The following is a 26190-nucleotide window of genomic DNA, read 5'->3' on the forward strand; positions in this document are numbered from 1 at the left end:
TTAGTAGGTACTCATAGTTACTGTGGTTTAATACTTAGTAAAATATAACATAACAATACGAATTGAGTTGCAGGACCTTTATTGTCATGAGGTATAATTTAATTAAATGTTGCTGGAAACGAAAATGGAAACGTCTATATTATTTTATAGGTAATACGCGTGGTAAAGCTTTATTCACAAGTTGAACCTAATAATTTAAATGTATGGTAGAAAGTTAAGAAACTGAAATGTATTTTTAACTACAGCTGTTATAATAAGAAGTGTACGTCTGTAAATATTTTTAGCCGTTACTGACGTATTTTTTTTCTAAATGCGGAGCTTTCGAAAACTTTTGTTTTTCCTTGTTTAAATAGCTAATCAGTAAATAATAATGTTTTTGTACCGTAAGTGAATAAATAAAAAGTAGGTTTCACTGAACTATCTGAATGATAAGCTGAGAGGCTTGAAATGAGACTAATTGGAAGTTCCGGACACGGGCCCCAAGTGCTATTCACGTAACGAAATCGCTTTATAATCGAAACTCAGAAAAAAAATCAATCATCGGGGTCCTTCAAGTAAGAGTGTACCAGTTCTTAAAAGGCCGGCAACGCACTTGCGATCCTTGTGATGGTAGTATCACTTAACATCAGGTAAGCCTTCGGCCCGTTTGCCTTGTTACATAAAAAAAATATTATTCTTTAAAGTATACAATGAGTAAAAATAAGTGTGTTATGTTAGTATTAAGTAATCAGTAGCATAAATACTTTTTATAAGATCTGGTGCAGTCAATTATCATGGTTATTATTGGCTATTAATAAATAGTAACTACAGATTGTTTTGACATGAATTTATATAAAGACTAATTAAGCTAATTTTGGCAAGCAAATTACAGATATACACCCGTACTACGATTTGGTGTTTAGTTTCGTTAATTAATTATTATAATTGATATCGTGAAATTGCTTAAACGCTTGAGTATAACACGCATAGGTCTTCTAGTACCTAATTACGAAATTTATATAATAGAAATGATACTGCAGGTTTATTGCAGAAATCACACAAAATTATATGAAGTAGCGTGAAAGTATTGAGGATTTTAAGAAGGTTGAATGGTTCATCATTATATCATGTACGTTACCATAGATCAATTAGTAATAGGTTATTAACTAGACTAAAAACATCTAACTTTTGTTTCATATATCTATAAGATTGCTTCATCTAATATATAAAATTCGCGAGTCACAATGTTCGTTCGATTACTCCTCCGAAACAGCTTGACCGAGTCTTATAAATTTTTTTATGCATATTCAGTATGTCTAAGAATCGCAACTATCTATCTTACAAACCTTTAAATGCTTAAGGGGTGTCCACCCCTAAATTTATTTTTTATATTTTTTATGATATAGCATACAAAAATACATACAACCCTTAATACGATTAACCCCTATTTTTTATTATTGTAGATGGTTATTTTTATTGAACTAAAAATATGTTTCCTAGAAATAATATACATGGCAAAATAAACGTTTGTGGGGTCAGTTAGTATAATATATTTGCTTGTGAAATACTAAGTATTAAGTATTAAGAGTAATTTAAAACAAATCAACGCTTTTATATTTAAAGATTAATAAATGAAAGTATTTGACCAATTGTCTCGACTTTGTCTTTGCCCGTATCGATAAAAGCATTTCCTTTAAAACTGGCCGTATTCCAACTGATGATAAACAAACTCAATTAAAATAATACACCGCAATTATTCAATTTATCCTTCACATTAATTACCAGAAGCTAATTAAATCACTTTGAAAGCATGTATACGAAATTAAACTATAATTATTATGAGATAAAGTCGAAGTGACTTCTCAATAACATGTCCAATGTAGGTGTATTTTAACAAGTGGTGATTCTATTTGGCCGTTAAGAGCGCGTCCACACGATGCGGTAACGGTGCGGTGCGGCGCCGGAGCGGTGCCGCAACGTCATCCTACATACAAATTACAATACCATGACACGTTGCGGTGTGGCAATATATTTTACCCCACCGGACGGTGACGGACGGGACAGTCATCGGACGTCAAGGCAGAATACAAAATACCATCCGTATCACCATGACGTCCCTTTATTCCACAACTGTGCGTTTCTTAAGGCAATTTTTGCCACGCACCACAACTTGCGGAACCAGCTGCCCACTGAAGTATTTCCGAACAAATTCGACTAAGAGTCCTCTAAGAAAAGAGCCAGTGTCCATGGTCGGCGGTATCACTTAACATCAGATGAGCCTCCTGTTATATAAAAAAAATAAAAAAATACCTTGGCTAACCAGCGTTCATTGTTAAATCAAATCTGATGTTAAGGTATTAGGCAAATGCCTACACAATGTATGTAATATCAAAAATTGTGTTATTGTATATGTATTTATAATGATCGCAAATACATATGTGTTAATAATCGAGACGTTGTTCTGGAGTTAAAGCCTTTATTACTTTAACCCACTATAAATTATACTATATATAATACATAGCAGTTGCCAATTAGCAAGCTTAGCCTAAACCAGCTAAAGCACACAATAAGAAATGTCACTTGTTTGTTTAGCAATTTGCTAGATAAATGAAAAGAAAATTGCCAACCAATCCTCAAAGGGGTACAAAATAAAGATAAAAGATTTACATAAAACTAATGGAAGTTTTTATCAAGCGAAACTACAATGGACAAACTGGCTTGCGGGAAAATTGTGCAACTTTGCACTATTTAACTTGCAAAGTTTGTAGTTTGCTATAGAAACTATGCGAAGGGTATCTCATTGTCTTTTGGTACCATTAAAGAGTGATCTGCGTGGTCCTCTCGCTTTGAGGTTTGCGTCTTCCAATTGTAAACTTCCGTATATGGAGACTTTCCAAGATTAATTCATTTGGGTTAAATGTTTATCTCTTTAGTTCCTACTTTAATTACAATTTAATGCTTCTTAGATAACATATCTGAAATGCTCTAAGCTGTGAATAATAGTTTCTTTTAAACTGATGGTCGAAATGTTGTATACGGGAAACATATTTACGTACTTACGTAGTTTATTACATTATTTTACTTTTTTTGCGACTGAGGCGCAAATTAGCTGCTGTGGTCTCTGGTAGAATGACCAGCGCTGTGGAACAGTCTGCTCCTCAGCATAATGCTGAGCCAGGGCCAATTACAACCATAGAACACACGCATTACACACTTGAAATAAACCGAAAGGGAAAAAGGAAAAAAAAATCGATACCTCATTCTATATATTTTTTTTCTTCGATTATTGCTATTATGTGTGTGTAATAAATGTTATTTCTGTCTAGTTATAGTATATACCAAAAGTTAAAGACAAGTCTATGCTCGAACTATCAATGCCAACTGTCAAACGTCAGACTAAAGAATAAATTTTCGTTAACAAACGTCTCGTCTCGTCTACAAACCATAGAATATCGTGTAAAAACACGAAATAATCATTGACATCGACAAAACATCGTAATTTTTTAAGGAAAATTATGTTTGATCGTCAACAATATCGCATTCGATGATGTATGTAAATGATACTGGTAACGAGGTATCATTCCATTCTAAACTGAAATAAAAACTCTTTGTACAGGTGAGCCAGCAATTAGGTCGCGTTACGCCCGCCTTACCGTAATAGTGCCGCCGGAACCGCCCAAAATTCTTCAAGGCAATTTCCACTCTACGACCGAAGACAAACTGATCATATTGGAGTGCATATCCGTGGGCGGGAAACCGCCAGCTGAGGTAAATATAATAGATTATAGAGCTTGTGGCTTTTAGAATAAAGATGGTTCTTCGGTGAAGTTATAAAGCTGACTGGGAACATACAAATTATGGACGTTCGATTGAAAATGGAGTATATATTTCACACATCCTACAATACCATTAATGTGAATGTGTCCAATACATTTTTTGTTTCAAGAAATTGCTGGAGGTGAAAAATTAATGGTATTTTTAAACTTATTACTTATTTTACCATTTATTTCAGTGTTTTCCAGACTTGTTTGTGAAAATTATTACATAAATTGTTCACTTAAGAAACTCAAATTATAGATTTTAATAAGAACTAGGAAAATGGTAACAAAACAAAGTAAGTCAATTAAAAAAAAAATACTAAAAACTGAATTAGAAATAAAATTCCAAATAAATTTAGTAAATTTTCACTTATTCACACTTATTTATATAAAAGATCAGATCAAGAAAGATCTAATGGTAATGTGTTGTTTCGATACAAATCTAAACGTAAATTAAGGCACTTTATTTTAAGTATGTTTGGTAATTTCTTCACAAAAACAAAACTTATTTCTGACATACCCTTAATGATAACTTTTATAAGTCGGAACTAAAAAGTTTTTAATAAAATAAGGTGTCTATTTTAAATTTTATGTTAAATTACTGATCATTTGCATTAGAAAGTTAGAAAAATACAAATTCATCCAGTGTTGCCATTTACAACTAATTAAAGTTTCTGAATTTTAAGCGCGTTCAAAATGACATGCAAATAACTGTTCTGTTTCGGAATAATTTTGCTTATATTTCAAAATTGAAATATGCTTTTAATATTCAAAAAATGTAATTCGCGCTGATAATTTGATTAACATAATATTACCTATGGTTAAAACATTTCTAGAACCCTGAACTAAGCTGGAATTTAAATAGATGTGTGTTTAATCAACACTATTTGCGTGTGATAAACAAATGAAAATGAAAATCTCACTTCCTCCCTCTCGCTTACTCTGCCTAAAGGCCGATTTACATTATCTTAGTGTTTAGGAGAGTGCTTTAGTACAACTTCTTTAGTGCGTTGCGAGTGAACGTTTACATTTCTTCCAGTAGAGTATCATTACAGCGCCACGATGAACGCGCAACGACGTCGGCAAATACGCTCTATTCTACGCAAAATACTAACTGTAGTTATGGAACAAATAGAAGACGAGATTTTATTCGAAATAAATAAACTAAATATAAATAATAAACAAAATAGCTTCTTTTAAGGCAGTGTATGCCGAATGCCTAGCCGGTTTGTTTTTGTATAAACTGTTTTTAACGTTCCACAAACATTCGTGAACAACATATTCAGACACAAATTTGATAGTTGTATCTTCCGACCATTTAGCCATCTATAAAAATCAAAAAACACGCACGCGTTTCACGGTACTTATGCACTCTCCTAAAGATTTGACTAAATTACGTGTTTACACACAACGAGGGAAGATCTCGGGGGGTGCGCGGCCGCGGGAGGGGTATCACTTGAAACAAAAATAAAAAGCTATTCTATTTTGATTCAACTTGAAAGTCAAGTAGAACCGTACTAAAGCAAGTAGCGTTTACATGTTTCAACTAAAGTACTATCCTAAAGCACTCTCCTAAACACTAAGATAATGTAAATCGGCCTTAAGAGCTTCCTTATTAAATTTTCCCAAATTGGAGTAGGTTATCAATTTGACGTGTACACAAAAAGTGTATGCTGCCCGTGGACAATTCTGGATGAGTGAGATGTCATATAATTCTGATATACACCAAAAAAGCCTGATAGATCTCCATTCTTCATACATAAAATTTAACGAATTATAAGATTTTAATACTTTTTTAATGAATTTAGGAGTCGGTAAGTTAAAAATGTATGTTAATCAGTGGCAAATCTTTATTTCATTACAATAACATATATTAGTAAATGTGAACCTCGTGAACTTTCTACGTTTTCTAATATAAGTATACACTATACAATCTATATAAATTTCATGAAAAAAGGGGAAAATTAGTTAAAAATTTAAATTCACGGCGTGATCACGCTTTGTGTGACTATTTCTATATCTACAAACATACTCGTAATTGACGATAGGGACTATATTGTTTTCGTATATATTCATTTATTGAAGTTCCTCATTATTAGTACGTATACACATATAATCATACCCTTTGCAACGCATATAGTGTAGCTATTAATCAATATGACTTCGGGTTCAATTCACGGGCTTTCGGAGGGTATCCATCATTAAACATCAGTTTAGCTGCTGCTCTTTTCCTCTTGTGCTATTTAAATAGCATACCTATACATTCCTATATTTTGCTGCATCACCCAGCTTAATATAACTTAGGCAAAATCAAGATCAAACTCATAAATATTCATTCAGTCTCATCTTTAAATATTAGCAGCGATTTTGGATATATACAGCATCAAAATATGCTGATCATGATGCATGCTCTCAAATTTAGAATTTAATTTAAAGTTCTTGAAATATCGATTTTTGACTAATTTAAATAATTTTAAAACTTACGAAAGTTAAGCCAGGCTTATTTTAACGTTAATTCAAGAGTTTGGAAATCTATATTAAGCCTCATCGCGCTACGGATATTCAGAGAACTACATCGAATTTGCATACAAAAACAAGGTGTCGCCGTCTGTATTAGAAGTTACAAGCTGAGCGTTTTTTAAGGCAGTTTTTGCCGCGCAACAGCACTATGTGGTACCAGCTACTTAAGTATTTCCGAACCAATTTGACTTAGGATCCTTCAAGCCCGGCAACTCACTTGCGAGCCCTTCAGCAATGTGAGTATCTATGGGCTATCAATTAACATCAGGTGAGCTTTATGCCCGTTTGCCCTGTTATACAAAATAAAAAATTACGTGTGATCATCGTCAGCTGATAAAAAGATTCTGTGTTATATTTATTAGGTAGACAAGTTCTAATTTATAGAATAAAATTTTCGATTTATGATTGTTCACGACTTCAACAATAATCATTATTTAATTACTAAATAAACCAAGGACTTCATAATATATTTTCATACTGTCTAAAACAATTACTGTACTGACTTAAATTTATACAATGAACTTAATTATTTGTAACCAAAGATAAAATGACCCATAGGACAAATTAACAAAACTGAATTCATTTGCGAAAATGAGTATTGTGGTATTGGCCAAATCGAAATGATAATGCTAAGAGATATCAAATGATAACTAACCCCTTTAAAATACAATAGTATTTTTGTTATATATAGTATAATGTTTTCATATTAAAAGGTCTTGAAAGGACGTAAAGTATATTAAACATAGGTTTTTAATTAAGTTTTAAAAGCTGCATAAGTTAAACAACATACTATATATGTCTAGCTAGATAATTCTCGATTCGATTTTAATTAAACTTCTAACTAGCCAATTGCTTATATAAATATCGTCAATTTAAGGGTTGATTATTCAAGCTTTATTACGTATTAATTGTACAAAAATAAAAATCCAATGTGCTCAGCTTGCGTTCGCTTCCACTTAAAGGTTCATTTAACGCAGTGATTCCCAAAGTGGTCTATATCGACCCCTAGGGGTCTATGAGAACCTGCAAGGGGTCTACGTCAGCGAAAAAAATTTGGGGGTCCATGAAATGAAAATGGGGGTCCACGATAGTGGATCTCAACACATACACTGATAGAGGAAAGCAGACAAAATTTAATATGGTTAATTTGCAATTACAAGGCAATAGTTTAAATTTGATTAAAACAAAGTCCATCTTATCAGCGTTTCTTGCCAGAGTTAAACTAATGAAGCAAAATATTGGACGGGGCGAATTTTCTCAATTTCCCATATTGTTACTTTAAGTTTTTAACACTAAACTTCACTACAGTTAGAAATTTACAGGAAATCAATATCAGGTAAGTAGGGGGTCTACCCAACACGGAAAAACATGGCAAGGGGTCTACGACACAAAAAAGTTTGGGGAACTCTGATTTAACGCTAAAATTTAATTATATTTGTACAGAAATCTATTTTATACTAGCTGACCCGACAGTCGTATTTACGAACCAATTTGATACGAGATAATAACCTCGTATGTCCAGAGAACCCAACATTACAGGAAACGAAAAAAATGTTTCATTTCGTCAATGTTCGTTAAAATATTATTGTGTTTTTGTCCTTAGTTTTAGATGGTAAAAAGGACTTACTTATTAATAACATAAGTTTTTACTTCATGATTATACCAGTTAAATGACATAAGAGTCTAAGAATAAAAAATTAATGGTTTTTGACATACAAGGTTATCATTCTACAGTGACAATATATAATATATAAAAAAACCACTGGATGGGTTTAAGTGTAATTACAGACACAGATTTATATATACAAAGATTTTCTCTACAATATGTCAAAATATTTATAGTTGTGTTTTCATGTACTAACTTAGGATCATTCAAGAAACCGTGCGAACCTTGGTTTGCAAAACTTGCCAGCGTTCTGGAATTATCCATATATATAAATGTATGTGATGAATAAAAAAAGGGTGCGTGTACTTATGTGCGCGCGTAAGAGTTTATACTTCTTTGGCATTATTAAAAATAGTTTTTGATTGCATGCAAATAATTAATTACTTTAATTAATCAAAGACTGGAAAAGGATTCATTATAGTCAATAAAGTTCAGTTTACATTTGAAAAATATTTATTATTATTCTCTTACATTTAGTGTAACATAAATGCTATTATTATTCGAATGTTGTTTTTAAATTATGTCCAATGCCGTAGCATCTTCCGTGGGCAACTTCATTCTGTTAATTTTGTGTCACGGTGCGTGCGCATCGTTAAATTTCAGTCTCATCAATTTTTCATAACGCGCCTAAAGAAGTATAACTTCAAAAATTAAACCCTTAAAGCACTCAACACCATTTGTCATTCGATAGAAGCTTGTCAAGGCGCAATCTGCAATCCTAAAGCAATCATTAATATTTCCTTTCAGATAACTTGGGTGGACAGCAATGCCGGCGTTTTGACGCAGGGTGTCACTTACACCGTAGAACCGTTGCCTGATGGACAGAGATTTACTGCCAGGTGAGTAAATCGTCGACAACCCTACCTATGTCAGTGTCAGGCATTTCTGATAATTGAGCTTCATCTTTGAAATATTATACATCTGTTAAGAATTACGAATGATGGAGTTGGAGGCATATTATGTCAAAAGGAAAATCAGTTTTAAAAAAAGAATATAATACTTTGAAATATTTTTACGTAATTACTTAGTGTTTTTGAATTTATGGACATTAATTTTGACATGATTGACAGTACTGTAGTCTTTCTCATTCAAGGGGAAAGTGATGCTTCTATAATAAAAAAGTCAAAAGTCAAATCATTTATTTCAATTAGACCACCTAAAATGACACCTTTGAATGTCAAATAAAATATAAAGAAGATTCTAGTTGCCCTTTCCAAAAGGTAGTTTCGTGTGGAGAAGAATGGGCAAGAAACTCCACATTTACTCTTTTAAAATAGGTTTACAATATCTTGTTAACATTAGTTAAATAATTATATGTTAAGATAATGTACTCTTAGAATAAAACTACTATACTAAAGAAAGTTAATATACATGTTCCTCACATATTTACAAATATCGATAGTAATGTGAGGGAGTTCTTAGGTCCACATTCTAATTCGTATCTCTAGAAGACGAGGTTTTCAACCTCGTCTTGGGCGCTGTCAAAATGTAAACTTCATATAGACAAAATTGTTTCAATGCTCTTGAAATGAGCCTTTAGTTTGACGTTCTAGAACACGCCATAGATAATAATGACATAATTAATTAAATTGCTTTTAACTCTTTCTTTACTAGGATTGTTTGAAAGAGATTGCTTGTTAGCGATAAGGCCACCCTTTGCATTTCTAATGATTTATGTTACTTTTTTTGAACACGGACATTAAAAGTTCAAATAATTAATGACCGAAATAAGTCTCACTATATTTTGGTTTTCAAGAAATCAACGTTTGTTTGTTCAGTTGAAATTATGGTGTGTCTACTGATCTACATAGGCATCACAGTTAACTACAGGTTGTATACCCACAATTATAGTTTTCGAGAACTCAAACAATAAAATGGGTTTTGATTACTTAGATTAGGGCTTTTTAACTTAATTAATGCCTGACACGAACGAAAGAGTTATAAAAAAAAGTAACGTGAGTGTTCATTTATGACTGACAATTAAACTCAAACTCAAAATAACTATATACATATAGGTAACCAAGTACTTATGAACGTCAAAAGAAAGGATGTTAAATTGATTCTTAATTTACATTTACTACCAGTTCACAAGTCAATGGCGTACAGTGGGCAAGGAGAACTGGCAAGAAACTCTACGCCACTCTTTTTAATCGCCAAGTTTTAAGTCATACAAATAAAACTGGAGTAAATCAATCCCCAGGATTAGGATCATTTAAATAATCGTCAAATTAATAAAAATCTTTATTGATTAATTTACGTATATAATACATTTAGGTACTGCCAGTTCTCAAATCAAGTGTAGAACGGACACGAAGAACAAGCAATAAAATCTGCTCTTTTAATCGCTTAGTTTTTTGTTCTAAGATTCTAAAAACAGTATTAATTACAGCACGCTCAAGCATATCTGTATCCCAGAGTAGTAATGTTCTTAATTCTCTAATGTGTCTAGTTGGAAAGGTTTAAATTCTCTGTAAATATAAACATAATTCGTTTTGGCTTGGTTGTGAGGTGTAGTTAGGTGTCTAAAATGCTTTTCTATGTAAGCAAAACTGTGAAAACAAAAGAGACTTTTATCGGAATTTATTTATCATATAACTTTGATATAAACCTATATAGTCCTTCAAGAAAAGAGCGTGCCAATTCCTAAAAAGCCAGCAACGCACTCGCGAACCCTCTGGCATTTAGAGTGCCCATGGGCTGCGGTATCACTTAATATCAGGTTAGCCTCCTGCGTTTGCCCCCTGATCTATAAACAAATATGGTCGTCGTCAGCGACAAAGAAACGTAGAAAACTCGCGTTTATATACGAATATTCGTGTTAGTGATATTCTTATGATCAACAGGTCGGTGATAAAAATGCCACCGAAAGAGGAGCACCATAACCAATCCTTCACATGTCAGGCGCAGAACACGGCTGACAGAGCATACAGAGCAGCAAATATTCTGATTGAGGTGAGTGAATTAATTACTATGCAAGGTGCGTAGAATAACTTGTAAATTTTTTACAAAACAATTGAATTAACATAGAACAAATGAATTCTTAAAAAGAGTAAGTTAATGTTAGCATCATAAACGATTTTGTGCATGATTTTATATGAAACTAGCTGACCCGGAAACAGTTGTTTTGCCATGTATATTATTTCAAGGAAACATTTTTTAGTTCAATAAAAATAACTATCTACTTTAATAAAAAATAGGGGTTGATCGTAGAGGGGTGATCGTCGGGGTTGTACGCTGTATCATAAAAAATAAAGAAAAAAAAATCTAAAAAATAAAAAATAAATTTGGTGTGGACACCCCTTATCACTGAGGGGTTTGAAAGATAGATAGTAGCCGATTCTCAGACCCTCTGAATATATATAAAAAATTTCATAAGAATCGGTCGAGCCGTTTCGGAGGAGTATGGGAACAAACATTGTGACACGAGAATTTTATATATTAGATTAATTATTCATAAACGACCATGTTTTAGGAAAATTAAACTGTAATCCTACATAGAACTCCATATATAAATTAATTTTTAATCATTTAGCTTGAATTGAATCAAACATGAGTTAAAGAGTGGGAATTAGTCTAAAATATAAATTTACAACGTGTTACGGCTTATTATAAAAGGAACACAATCAAGTTATCTAGCACAATACAATAACTAGAATGTACTAAACTAAATCTTATAATTAACTTAAATAAATAAAGGCGCCAGGAGTATTTTGATTTATCTTGTCAAACATATTTTTTTGTTTACCAAATAAAACAAATTGTTATTTTATTATTGGACACCTAATTTGAGGGCATTTCTGAAAACTAAAAAAAAAGAAAAACTTTTCAAATAGCTTCATAACAAAGTAAAACTTAACTCTAAAATAATAAGTAAAGAAAACATTATTTCACAAAGTTATAACAAAAACTCAAAATGTCATATTATAACACGTGAAACGAATTTATAACTCACCGTCCGAGTCTATCGTTTTGTTTCTACCCTCAACCAACTAATAAACGTTAATTTTTGGTCTCAATTTATGTATAATTTTGTTTAGAAAATCAATAAATAGTATATATTTCCTAATAGTCAATTGGTCAAATATACGTTACTCACTATATGATCATTAGGAATAAAATATATGATTTGGGGCTATAATTGCACTTTCAGATAAGATCTTTTTTATACCACTAATAATATTGCAAAACAATCTAAAGTCTCATAGTTTTATTTGAATTGGAAAGGCTTGAATTAAACTAAATTTTAATTTTAATGAAATAAGATATAATTTTATATTATGTGCACTGGCGACTGTGTTGTTGTCAAATGACGTTGGGGTCAAATTAATCTTTCCTAAAAGGTACAACATGGGTTCATTCAAGCGAAGGGTTAATAGGGGCCTATAGGTCCTCTCCAATAGGCAGCATCTGATTTAACATCAGGTATACACCAAACTGCCGTACAATTCTGTGATAATAAAACAACATTGATGTAGATAGCACGCGTTCAAATAGGTGTATAAATCATAGCGAGTGCATTAATATTAATGCATCAAAAAGCTCGTGATTTGGGCCTTCCAGAGCTTTAAAAAACAAGTGATTGCGAGAAGCTGGGTATACTAAAGTAGGACAGCAGAGCTCAGCATTTCTCTATAAAATTGGAGTCGGTTACGTTGACGCCGCTTTTAATGCGTAACCTAAATTTGCGCTTTGTTTCTTGAAAATGTTTTAATGGGAGTTGAAATTAAATCTTCATTTATACACGAATTCGAAAAGATACTTCACTCAGTTAATGTCTAGACGTTATCTGAAGTCTAGCGACAAAGTTACTTTATATTAATTACGTTTATCTTAATAAAATAGAGTGGTTTTGGCTCAGTGGTTTCAGGGTGTAACTCATCTGAGGTCGTAGGTTCGATCCCCGGCTGTGCGATTGATTTTCTGTCTAGGTATTTGTGCATTTAACACTCGCTCGTTACGGTAAAGAGAAATATCGTGACTTACACAAAAAGTCGTCGGTGTGTGTCACTTAGAGAAGGCTGATCTTGTTACTTGCTTATTAGAAAACACGAATTATATAGTATGTGTTTCATACAGACAGAAATCTAAAACCTAGACGTAAAATGTTGGGGCGCCCCTGTTTTATGTGTACCAATGCAATTTTCTTATGCGCAATACACTTGTTCGTACTGTAAAGGAAAACATCGCAAGGAAACCGGAGTGTCTTAAGGCCGATTTACATTATCTTAGTGTTTAGGAGAGTGCTTTAGTACAACTTGAAAAACAAGTTCTTTAGCGTAGCGTTTACTAAAGCAAGTAGCATTTACATGTTTCAACTAAAGTACTATCCTAAAGCACTCTCCTAAACACTAATGATAATGTAAATCGGCCTTTAGTCCTAATCTAAGACGTTTTAGACATAGTCTGATATTGATGATGATGACAGTGAAGCAGGTGAGGGTAGACGAGTCTATGGCCAGGTACCATAATTATTATGATTTCTATACAAAGTAGTTTAATATCAAAATATGGTTCTTTCAGAGAAAGTTTTAGAGTCAAGAATTACAGCCAAAAACCAATAATTCTCGTTGCAGGAACTATTTTATCACTTAAAATCTATAAATATTGTTTATTTGCAAAAAAGTTTTCCTTTTTGAACAAAAGAACATCTGAAAATTTAGTTTAGACCTATTTGTACGTAAACAAAACAATTAGATACGCCAAGTTAGGCTCACGGCCAAAATAAACGAAGTCAAGAAAACTACTAAATAGCGTTATCAAATTGTTGGAAACAATTGAATTGTCTCATAGAACGAATTTGGCGAATACTCAAAGAAAAAAAGGCATTGCAAATAGGAACTCAATATGTTAAAAATTATATAGAAATAAATATAAAGTTTATAAATTTGAAACAATATGGGAAGTGTGAACCTACCAAATGTGCTGTAACAGCATGAATTTTTTTTTTTTTTATAGAACAGGGGGCAAACGGGCTCACCTGATGTTAAGTGATACCGCCTGCCGCCCATAGACACTCTCAATGCCAGAGGGCTCGCGAGTGCGTTGCCGGCCTTTCAAGAATTGGTACGCTCTTTTCTTGAAGGACCCTAAGTCGAATTGGTTCGGAAATACTTCAGTAGGCAGCTGGTTCCACAAAGTGGTGTTGCGCGGCAAAAACTGCCTTGAAAAACGCTCAGTTGTGGAAAATTGATTCTAAACAATGCTCGTTTACTTTTTAGAATGAAATATTTTTATTTTATTTTGCTTTGTTCTCGTCACACATGTTATGAGGACAATGAGACACTAATGATAATATGTTATAAAAAGGTTATAAATGTGTGAAAATGACTTGAGAAGGCGCAGTGCTAACCAGATCCATGCAGTTTCCTCACAATCGTGTAGGCCGCAATATCGCAGCAGACAACTCACGAGAGGGGTCTTTGTATTGAATAAGTGCATGGTGTGTATATATATATAATATGTTGGAATAAAGAAAAAAAAATCTAAAACAATTCAGCGAAAGGTCTCTATGGAGTTTCTGAAAACGACCACCGAAAAGCAATCAATTGTTGTTGTTTGATTGTCTCTTTGAAACATAATTGGACATTATAATCTAGGCTATGATTTAAAAAATACCACTTTAATAAAATAAATAATGATATTCCTCCAAAATCACTGACTATATGTATATATACGTATATATACATGGTCTTCACTTCGGGCTTGGACTTTAAAAGTTTTCTAATCTCATAAAGCTCCTAGCTCTAAAACTTCACAAACTCAACACTAAGCCAAATTGTGGCTTTATAAAAAACTAGTTTAATTTTAATAAATTTGTTATAATTTTCTTTTTATTATTTTTATTATTACTATGTAGATTAAGAAAATTGTAAAAACTGTATATTTGATTGCTGTTTTGGTTTTAATAAACGATTTAATAAAACATTTCATTAAAACTACAAGCAAATTCATTGTTTTGCTGTTTATTTATTCCCGCTGCGTGTTTTCTGACCTTTTTCGATTCTCAGATATTCAGAACACAACGCTTACTTTATTTAGTTGGGAAGTCGAAGGGATGCGAAAATTTCTCTTTTCTAACAAATGTTTTTGACTAACAAAGCTATTGCCTATCGGGAAGTTGAGCGGTAAACTCTACAATACATTTTTTTTTTTAAAGACAATTCACACCAATTGACCTAGTCCCATGCTAAGCTGGTGAAGCTTGTGTTATGGGTACTAGGCAACGGATATACATACATATTATAGATAGCTATACATATAAATACATATTTAAACACCCAAGACCTAAGAACAACACCAAATGCTCATCACATCGATGTTCGCCTCAGCCGGGGATCGAACCCGGGACCCATGGATTCGCAGTCAGGGGTACTAACCACTAGACCAATGAGTCGTCAATTCGGGTATATATCAAAAATACTATTAGTTACAGCTCAACTTCAAATAAATCTAGTCATTTAGGTCAATTCCTTAACGTAATGAATAGGAAAACTTTATTTGTGTATTAAAGTGGCTCTCTGTGGTAGTATTTGGAACTAAAGTACGAACGTATCGAAACTTCGGTTAACATCTCTGTGGCACTGCAAGCATTTTACAAAGGGTCTCAGAGTTCTGTGATCAGCAGCCTCCTGTGCCTGACACACGCCGTCGACATTTTTGGGTATAAGGCAAGCCGCTTTCCTCACAATGTTTTCCTTCACCGTTCGAGTGAATGTTAAATGCGCACATAGAAAGAAAGTCCTTTGGAGGATAGCCGGGGATCGAACCTACGACCTCAGGGATGATAGTCGTACGCTGAAGCCACTAAACCAACAAGTCTATACTTAAACAATTTTACTTCATCCATTTTGCATATGTGTAAACCAAGTCAAAAGTCGAAAAACTTCGTTCAAATTCGAGCACTGCTACATAAAATTATTTATATTTTCAGTGATAAATGCTAAAATAGCATAACGCGCTAGGTGAAAATAGCATTTTAACTAAGTTGCTAAATGAAATCGTTTCGTTATACAAACGCAAGTGGAACCTCTAATTGGATATAAGCCTTTGATTTACGATTCTGGACTCATAGAGTATTAATGAAGTTTTCGGCTCGGTCCCACAGTCTATGAACTTGTATTGAAACTATTGAGCTTGAATATACACCAATTAATTTCACTAAAATTCAACTTTTAGTTCATAACATAGTAAGAGTTAATCTCTTTAAAATACTCGTGTCTTTACACAGAGTAGACTCTAGTTTAGAAACTACAGGGGTTAGTTATTCGGAATTTAAGCGGTTTATATATTTTGGGTTCGACTAGGGATATTTGGAAATTCCATCCTTTAATGGGAGGGGCCTCTTAAAGGTTTGGTATTTCCAAATCTTTGATTGCATAAACTTACGCGAGAAAAGGCATAGTTAGATAATACGTCTTAAAATTAATTAAATATTGAGATTATGGATACTGTTATAATTTAACCTTGAACCCGATATTGCTGACTCTCTAGTACTTTCTGTTTAGTCAGCATTTCCCTCCAAGAGGAGAGGCGATAATTAAAATATGAAGTTAGTTTGGTGTCATACTTCGTCGCGCACAAACATTTGTTGGCTTTCATTTTCATATTTTGTAAATCCTATTTACCAATTAAAAGTTCAATTGTATCCTGAACTCATCCTTATTTTTTTAAATCCTAAGTACCGGGACCGCAGCCGGGATAGTAGTGTTGGCCTAGTGGCTTCAGCAAGCGACTCTCATAACTGAGGTCGTAGGTTCGATCCCCGGCTGTGCACCAATGGACTTTCTTTCTAGGTATTTAACATTTGCTCGAACAGTGAAAGAAAACATCGTGAGGAAACCGACATGTCTTAGACCCAAAAAGTCGACGACGTGTGTCAGGCACTTGATCACGGTCTACTTGCCTATTAGATTTAAAAATGAAACAGATTCAGAAATCTGAGGCCAAGACCTAAAAAGGTTGTGGCGCCATTGATTTTTTTTAAATTACCAGGCCAACCTAACAATACGTTTAAAATGAATATACAAATATTGAAGTTCAATGTACAGTCAAGAAAAAAGAATCAAGCAATAATTTCTTTACTATTTTTTGTAGTCTGTAGTGTGGCAAGCCGCACCGCTTGATCGACAAATAGCCGTATTAAATAGTCCATCAAGTTTTTACGATAACATTAATTCTTAATGTTTTTTAAGTTGTTCGGGTTATATTGGTTATACCGTCCGGTAGTCGACGACATTAATGTTTTAAAAGTAATAAATACAAATCTATCGCGTAGTAGAGTATTGCTGTTTGATATAAAGCCTCTTTGGTTGCGTTAAGATTTTACGTGCTGGCTGGTTAAAGCCGAAAAGAAAAAGGTTTTTAGAGGAACTGTTTCAAAATTCAAATTAAGAATGAGTAGAATATTCTGTAGGCATTTCGTAGTAAGGACCGTAACCCAATTATGAACATATTTCTGCATACTTTTTTTAGGGCAATAGATTTTTTTTTAAGACAATTCGCACCAATTGACCTAGTCCCATGCTAAGCTGGTGAAGCTTGTGTTATGGATACTAGGCAACGGATATACATACATATTATAGATAGATAGACATATAAATACATATTTAAAAACCCAAGACCTAAGCACAACACCAAATGCTCATCACATCGATGTTCGTCTCAGCCGGGGATCGAACCCGGGACCCATGGATTCGCAGTCACGGGTACTAACCACTAGACCAATGAGCCGTCATAGATTAGGTTAGGAGTGATTAATTTTCTGTTCCTACCTAATATAAAGCAATTATTTTTTCGCCATGTATCAACTGACATGTTCAATCATAGACAATAATTAAATGCCTTGATATGTGTACGTTTTAATATTACATCGATCTTTATGGTATATATTAAATTTATCCACCGAAGAAATTAACTCTCATTGTAATAAAATTTTTACATCATTCAAATAGCTTTAACATGTCAAACGGGCAATATTTATAAAGTTTTTGACCACTTAATGCTGGTAGCATGTTCAAATAAAACCTATTTTATTACTCAATTTAGTTTTTACGATTGGTATTAAATGTTTTTGAATTTTTGAATCACGGCTCATAATTCACCTATGAAGGTCCAAATGAATTTTTTTTATCAGATTTAGATTATTTTTTACGTTACATAGCATAAGGACTAATAAATTGTATCTAAACATGTCTTTTTCAGACTTTCTAATCTGAGATACATTAGTGAATAGGCTATCTGGCACTTTCAACTTAATAACTGTATTTAGATAAGTTTTATTTACAATCAAGTACAATTTAGAATTTTCTTAACCTACAAAGTAATAATAGAAATAATTTAAATGGAATTCAAAACAAATTTAAAAAGATTGGTCCCTGTGGCAGTGTACCTAACGCTGGCTGCCTTTCCTTGCTGTATTGCGATACTTATTCGTTGAGCCAGGAAAGTGCCAGCTCTGGGGTCACCGGTACTATCTACTAGACACCAACTTAAATCTTTAATAAGGGCCTGTGCACTTGAACCCACGGCCCAAGAGTCTCTACTCCTAAGGTAACAATATCGAAGTTGGAGGAAATACTCTTTATATATTTGTGCCGTTTATTATTTTCTGCCTGCTCTGCGGCCGCCCCAGCTTTTTTGCTTGTCCGAAGGAGGTGAGACGGGGCAAACGTGTCTATACAGGTAGCATCCCATACTAAAGCCCGACCCATTTTTCAACTTAATTGCTAACATTGATGAAAATATTGATATATAGGTATTTTACAACAATCTTACTTTCCGTAACTTTGTTTATCATACTTTTATTGAGGTTTAAGTTTATATTTTGGTTTAGTAATATATTCAAGAATAATAATATATATTTCATATTTACAATCAAGTATACAGTACTTAAAATTTTCTTAACCTACAAAGTAATAAAAAAAAATTAAAAAGAAAATTAAAACAAATTTAAAAAGTTTGGTCCCTGTGGCATTGTACCTTTTTTACCTTTGTTTTAGTTATTATTATTATTTATTTTTTTATTGTGTGGTTGCTAGTTGGCCTATGTTCAAATATAATTTTATGCATACACGTTGTTTCAGAACTTACAAATAACATAAATTTTTACCGAAGTTCAATACTTTATTACTTCCCAAAAAATACATTATCAATCAAGTGAAAAGTTTAGATAATAATATCTAGTAAACATTTCTTATTTTCGATAGTTAAATAAAACACAATCGTAAAATATCCTAAAATACTCAGGTACATGACATTACCTAAATAAATAGTACGAAATAGGTATATTACAGAGCACAGTAAAAATTATTGTCCTTCGTACGGCAAAGGAAATTACTATTCCGGTCGCAGGATAAACGAGCCTGGAAACGCTTTGTACAATTGTTTTGAAATGAACAAGTAAATGCTCTCTTTAGCTTTGGTCGCGACTGTCCTTATTGCAAAACGTGTATCAAACTTACTTACAAGTCTGGCTGTACTGTCTTTTGATACGAAACGCAAAACTTTCATGCATATGAAATAACAACCTTCCTTCGTTTGGGCATCAGATTTTTGTATCTGTTTTATGATCATTTGCCAATGTAATAGGCAAGCAGGTGATCAGCCTCTTGCGCCTGACGCACGCCATCGACTTTTTGGGTCTAAGGCAAGCCGGTTTCGTCACAATGTTTTCCTTTACCGTTCGAACAAATGTTAGACGCGCACATAGAAAGAAATGGACTTTCTTGGTGCACAGTCGGGGATTGAACCTACGATCTCAGGGATGGGAGACGCACGCTAGGCCAACACTGCGCTTACTTATCAAACAAATATTTTGGAGCTAAAAGGAAAAACGATGAAGCCTTTCCCTAAATATATCATTGACAGATATAAGCTATTTTCGAGTAGTGTGCTTGAAATCATTTCAGCAGTATTCTTGACAAACTAAGTGCTTTGTGTAATATGTAGATGAAATTAGAAGCCATATATTGACTTTTATAATATAAAACTTGAATTTAATATTGTTCAAGTGGTTTTTTTGCCAATCAATACGAACAATTTTGTAGGTATATATCCCAGATATACATTTCACTGACCTCGTGTTTTAAAAATTTCAAATTTGGAATAAAGCAACTTTTGTTTGTGCCGAAATTCGAAATCAGCCGCATTCATTGACCGAGCGTAATACATACATATGTAGGCTGTATACTATGTGACATAAAACCTCTTTTTCGAATAAAGAATGAAATACTGAAACACTCTTCACACATCTAGACGAGCGTAATCGTCATTTCCGTTATAAAAGTCGTTTGTTTATCATATATTTTTTGTTGGTCATAAAATAAGAACCCTTTACGGTCTACCCAATTACTTTTTATGGGCAGGGACGATCTCTGGTATCGAGACCGGCATTTATATGTCAATGTTGTGTGACCGTCCTATATGCTTTATTGACTTACGTGGCTATTTGGGTCCTCTGTAATGTATCTCATTTATTAAACTACTTTTGTTCCCATTTATAAGTGGATTCATTAAATGAATGAATGCGGTTCAAAATTAAATCGCTCTGTTGTACACGTACCTACTACTTTTTTTTCATAAAACGTTATATTAAATATCATTGAATTTTCGTTGCGTTTTTCTGATAACATATATGGAAAGGAGATACCAGGTTCGGCTCAATGAATAATATAATTTCTTAAATAATTAAAAAAAATTTACCGGGCCTCAAAATGATGTCTAACTTAGCACAGAGTACAGGGTATTGTGTAGCAGTTTCCACAACTTTTTGCGCGTTGCGAATTCAAAGAGTTTTTACCAATATTGTAAAGCTGATGAGTTTGTTGTAAAGGTTATTTTTTAATGTAATAGAAGGCACGGCTTTCATGGACACTCTGCCAGAAGGCTCGAAAGTGCGTTGCCGACTATATATTGACATGAAATACTAGTTATGTATGAATTTTTCACTAATTCCTAGAATTTGTTACTTCCCTAGATAGAGTAAAACATTGCCGCTAGTAATACACTTACGTTTTTACGTTCGCAGGTACTTTACCGGGTAGTTATATATTGATCAGATTTGTATAGAACAGCTTTATTTGTCAGGCATACACAGTTCAGTAACAATGGTTTACCAATTCTTGAAAGGCCGGCAACGCATTCGCGAGCCCTCTGGCATTGAGAGTGTCCATGGGCGGCGGTATCACTTAACATCAAGTGAGCCTCCTGTCCGTTTGCCCCCTGTTCTATAAAAAAAAAAGTAACTAAATAATATAAACATTTTGTCACTGTCGTGATGTTTTAAAGTTAAATGAACGTTGTAAAATTTTAACTATTAAATACGTAATATGTTCACGCACTGTTACCGTTCATAAGAACGGCAATCCGAAGATTTATATTGTCGTCCAAAAAACTCGTAAACTTTACCGATTCTGTATTTGCTATAGATTTGTTGGCTTTAAAAATGCAGTCAAAACGAACCATATATTATTCGCCAGTTTATGGTAGCTCAGCCCACTCCAATATTTATGGGAGTTTTTTAAGGTAATGAATTTTGTTTATTGTACCCTCCCAGTATTGAATGTGTTTAATGAATTTTCGCGCTTTGAATTTATGAACGTAAATAGAATTGCGGCGTGAATGCTCTTAAATTAATTTCCCGTGCTTTAGTCACTTTACTAATTATATCTAATATATAACATTTTTAGGTCACAATGTTCGTTCCCATACTCCTCCGAAACGACCGATTCTTATTTTTTATGCATATTTAGTAAGTCTGAGAATCGGCTACTATCTATCTTTCAAACCCCTAAGTGATAAAAAATATTTTTTTATTTTTTTGACAATATTTTTTTGTTATTATTCTTTTATGATACAGCATACAAAAATACATACAACTCCTAATTTTCACCCCTCTACCATCAACCCCTATTTTTTATTATTGTAGATAGTTATTATTATTGAATCAAAAAAGTGTTTGCTAGAAATAATATACATGGCAATACAAACGTTTGCCGGGTCAGCTAGTAATATTTAAAAATATGTATGCACAATTAATAGACGATTTCCATGGAAACACTTTTGTAATCTCATATGGTTAATATGTTTCTGTGTAAATATTTTTTTATATAGATTTTTGAGAATAAGAATTTTTTTTTTTTTTTTTTTTTTATTAGACAATTCACACCAATTGACTTAGTCCCATGCTAAGCTGGTGAAGCTTGTGTTATAGGTACTAGGCAACGGATATACATACATATTATAGATAGATAGACATATAAATACACATTTAAACACCCAAGACCTAAGCCCAACACCAAATGCTCATCACATCGATGTTCGTCTCAGCCGGGGATCGAACCCGGGACCCATGGATTCGCAGTCAGGGGTACTAACCACTAGACCAATGAGCCGTCGAAATGACCGTTAGCTCACGGTCCTTTCCCATGGACACTCAAGACATTTGTGAGAATAGGGAACATATGTTCGTATTATTCACACATAATATAATATTCAAAAGCGAGACATAGCATGAAGTCAAATGTCAAATTCCATTTTCCCTTTGACATACGGAAGTAACACTTACCGCTTAATCTCCACTCTGAATGAGTGTGAGCGCTTGTAATCAGAAAAGTACAGAGGCCTTCAAGTTAAGAGTACCGCTTTCTCAAACGCCCGTAACTGGCAAAGCTACGGTTTTATGTCCATGGGCGTCTGTGGACACTTAACTATAAGTTCCTGTTCGTTTGCTCCGTAAAAAAATCAGAATAGCTTTAGAAAATAATATATGCATATTGTATGCACATAAGTCAGGACGTTGCTTTTAACAAAACTGACTATACTACTAAGTAATAATTTATACATGGTACTCCTAATACAAGTTATATTATCAACAGTATTAGAATCTAAAGGACAAGCTTGAACCAAATCTTCGCAGATAATCCTATCTCGCAATACAGTATACAATTACGATTTACCTTACGCATTATGTTATTATATCTATATTATAAGGACATATTATGCTAATTGCTATAAAATATTATGAGATACTATGCTTAATTGAAAAAATATGACATGTTTGTATACGCAGTAGTTTAAGTGTCCAAGATCGATTTCCAGTTTATCAATAATTGGTGTAGGTATAGGTATCAATACCTGCTCCACTTTATACTATATTAAAGGTTTTTTTAAACGAACCCCCCCTTTTTCGTCATTTTAGACTGTACCGCTTCTAAAATCTATACCAGTCTTAATAAAAGCCTGCCTTGTCTCTTTTCATCACAGCTTTAATGGATTCGACAGAAAGAGACGAATGTGTAATTAAAACGACGGTATATTTTAAGACAAATTGTACATTGATTATTTTGTTTACAGGTGAAATATGCGCCGAAAGTGAAAGTTCGCATAAAATCAGGAAAAAGGATAATTGAGGGAAAAGATGTTATACTTTGTAAGTATTGACTAATGTTATAATGCTAAAGAGTTACGTAGTTACGGATTACGCCGTATATATTACGAATATTATGTACTAACAAATCCAATGTACTAATAATTTACTTAATGAGGTATGTGTGGGAATGTGCATACACTTGCACGTAAAAGTGTAAAAGTGTGTGGATCAATCTGCGTTTGGAGATAATATGGAATTAGTCAAGGCTCGCGTATTCCTTAATAAATTTCAGTGGACCCTTTTAGGTCTGGGCCTCTTTCCATGTAATATATAAATCAACAGAAAATACATGACATTTTTTATACTAATCTAATCTGACAAAAAAACGAAATATGACAATTATTTCGTCTTAACAAAGGCCTTGTTTAATTTTAAATCAAATGCTTCACAAAAGGGGGTTTAAGCAGGGACGATTAAATTTCACTGCAAATACTAAAATTCCATTTTCCATTTGACGGTAGTCCACTATTATTTCGTATTTCAATGGGATTTACAGTCATTACACAGCTCCCTGTTTCTCGTTGGATTATTTCTGTACAACTACTAGAAGTTTCTTTGAATGTTTAAAGATTTCTGTGCTATTTTCGTGTAGCATTTATCACTTGTAAAAGGCTTGTGTCTGCGGATAATATATAGGATAAATAAATCTAATATATAATATAGAATTTTTTCTTTTTGGTTTTTTTTTTGATGCCACATATAGAAATACATACAACCCTTAATTTTTACCCCTCTACGATCAACCCGATTTATTTGTTAATTTAAAACTTAAGACTTGAACTCAGAGGTTTATATAGAGAAAAATTCACAGAAAAACCTAATAAGTTTTTATTCCGGATAATCAAACAGTGTCCGGGGTAGCATAGCAAAATCCATGTTGGTATGTACTAAAAAGGTAGGCTAAGTAAAATCACAGGAGAAACGAAGTTCGCGGGGGCAGTTAGTAATACATAAATTAGAATGTTTAGTGAATACAGATAACAATACAAATTAAAGTATTTGCGTGGGTTTCGGGAAGCTATATCCCCCGACCCAATCTTGGTATAAATTTTGTTTCGCTGGTTTACTATCGCTAACAGAATTTGAACAAAGGAGTTCTAAAGCAAATCTGATTATGTCTAGCCTTTGGTGGTGATGGTTGTTTATTTCCCTCGAGTGCACTCGACCCCAACCTTACTCTCCAAGGTGGTGAATAAATATGGTGATAAAAAATAACTCACTTCACTTCACTTCACTGTATTTATAATGGCGACATCTGTGTAAATCACAATTTCGCAAAAAAAAAAAAACTCTAACGACTTCTTTTCGGCTGTATGTCAAAATCAGACTGACAATTGTCACCCTTTTTGGCTGTCAGTCATTAAGCATAAACAAACTTAGAAGTTTTATTTGGTTTATTAATTATAAATCATATTTTTTAGTCAAAATCTATATAATAAGCATTCAGTATTTTTTTTTTAAATATCTTGCTATAACTTGCGTGCATTATACAACCTTACCTTATACCAAAATTTTGAGATCAAATGCCATCTTGCAAAATAAGGTAAAAAAGAATTATTTTATTAAAATCCTGAAACCTGATCCTGATGAACTTGATCTGTCCACAGAGAAGAGTACAGTATGATTGTTATGTTTAGTTGATTTGTAATAAATAGTTTTTATTATATCTGTGATAGTTGTGACCCTACTATACGTTGCGTTGTTTGTATAAAACACACCTGGCTTAGAAAGAATTTAAAAATAAACATCAATTTGTGGTACCTACAAAAATATGTTAAACTATTTAAATATTGCTCTCATTTCGATTACCTGTCTAAAAGCGTTACGGGTTTCGACTTTATACGGAATTCGTTTACATTTTTAGCAGTTAAAGTTCCAATCAATGACACAAACATATTTTTTCAGCGTGCATAGCGGACGCGAACCCAAGTAATTTGACATTCAGATGGATTTTAAACGATTCCATAATTGGAAACAGTTCCGAGCTGGTGAGTATCTATTGAAGTTTTTAATTGCTTCTGAATATTAATAGATTAAGTTATCAAAGTTTTCAATTTACAATTGTCAAAGTCGATTCATGTCAACGTCAAGTTGTGTGACAGATGATACATTTGGCGCGTAACTTTCAATTGTTGTCTTGTGTTAATAGATAAAATATTATAAGGTTGATCGACATTTTGCTCAATATCTTTGTCCCACGAGATTATGGTAACATGAGAAAAAATACTTTTAAATAAAGGCATTACCATCATAAGACTATATCCCTAGCTATAAGGGGAATTTTTACAGATTAATTTCACACTTATAAAACAGTTAATATAAAGTATTTTTGTTTTAAAGTTGCGGTGGCTATATTTTCTGAGCATAGCCAACAAATACAATTTTTGAGGTCAATGACGCAGGCTGAGAATTCTATATATTCTTAATTTAAATTTATGTTCCAAGTCTGTTGATTCTCAAATGTAAAATATTGTAATTTTAATTGTGTTAGTAATATTACTTAACAACTTGCTTAACATAAGCTTAAATTATAGAGAATAATTGTTCATCGTAAAATCAATGATTGCTCTTACACAGTAAAATGGAAAGTAATATTAATAATAACTAGTTTCATTGTTTTCAAAATTGAAATCGTTAATTGCTTCCTATGGTAGTTGTAATTTCATCCGGTAAATTTTGCCTTCGCCTCGCCTTAAGCTGGCCATAGACGGACTGCATGTTGCAGTCAAGACCGACTGCTGTAGAGCGTTCGCCGCACGGCGATCTGCAGTTTCCATACT

The 26190-nt window shown here is 33.1% G+C and overlaps 1 protein-coding gene across 2 annotated transcripts in view; it reads left to right on the forward strand.

Annotated features, from left to right (window-relative positions):
* LOC125052484 (irregular chiasm C-roughest protein-like) overlaps nucleotides 1–26190 on the forward strand; it is a 103726-nt gene that overhangs the window by 59348 nt on the left and 18188 nt on the right. For both annotated transcript variants that reach the window (XM_047653363.1, XM_047653364.1), the window contains exons 5-9: nucleotides 3596–3747; nucleotides 8731–8822; nucleotides 10827–10935; nucleotides 23335–23410; nucleotides 25316–25398. In XM_047653363.1, the coding sequence (XP_047509319.1) occupies nucleotides 3596–3747; nucleotides 8731–8822; nucleotides 10827–10935; nucleotides 23335–23410; nucleotides 25316–25398 (512 nt within the window). The remainder of the gene's footprint in view (nucleotides 1–3595; nucleotides 3748–8730; nucleotides 8823–10826; nucleotides 10936–23334; nucleotides 23411–25315; nucleotides 25399–26190) is intronic.

Source organism: Pieris napi, chromosome 9 (assembly GCF_905475465.1).
Source record: "Pieris napi chromosome 9, ilPieNapi1.2, whole genome shotgun sequence".
NCBI lineage: Eukaryota > Metazoa > Arthropoda > Insecta > Lepidoptera > Pieridae > Pieris > Pieris napi.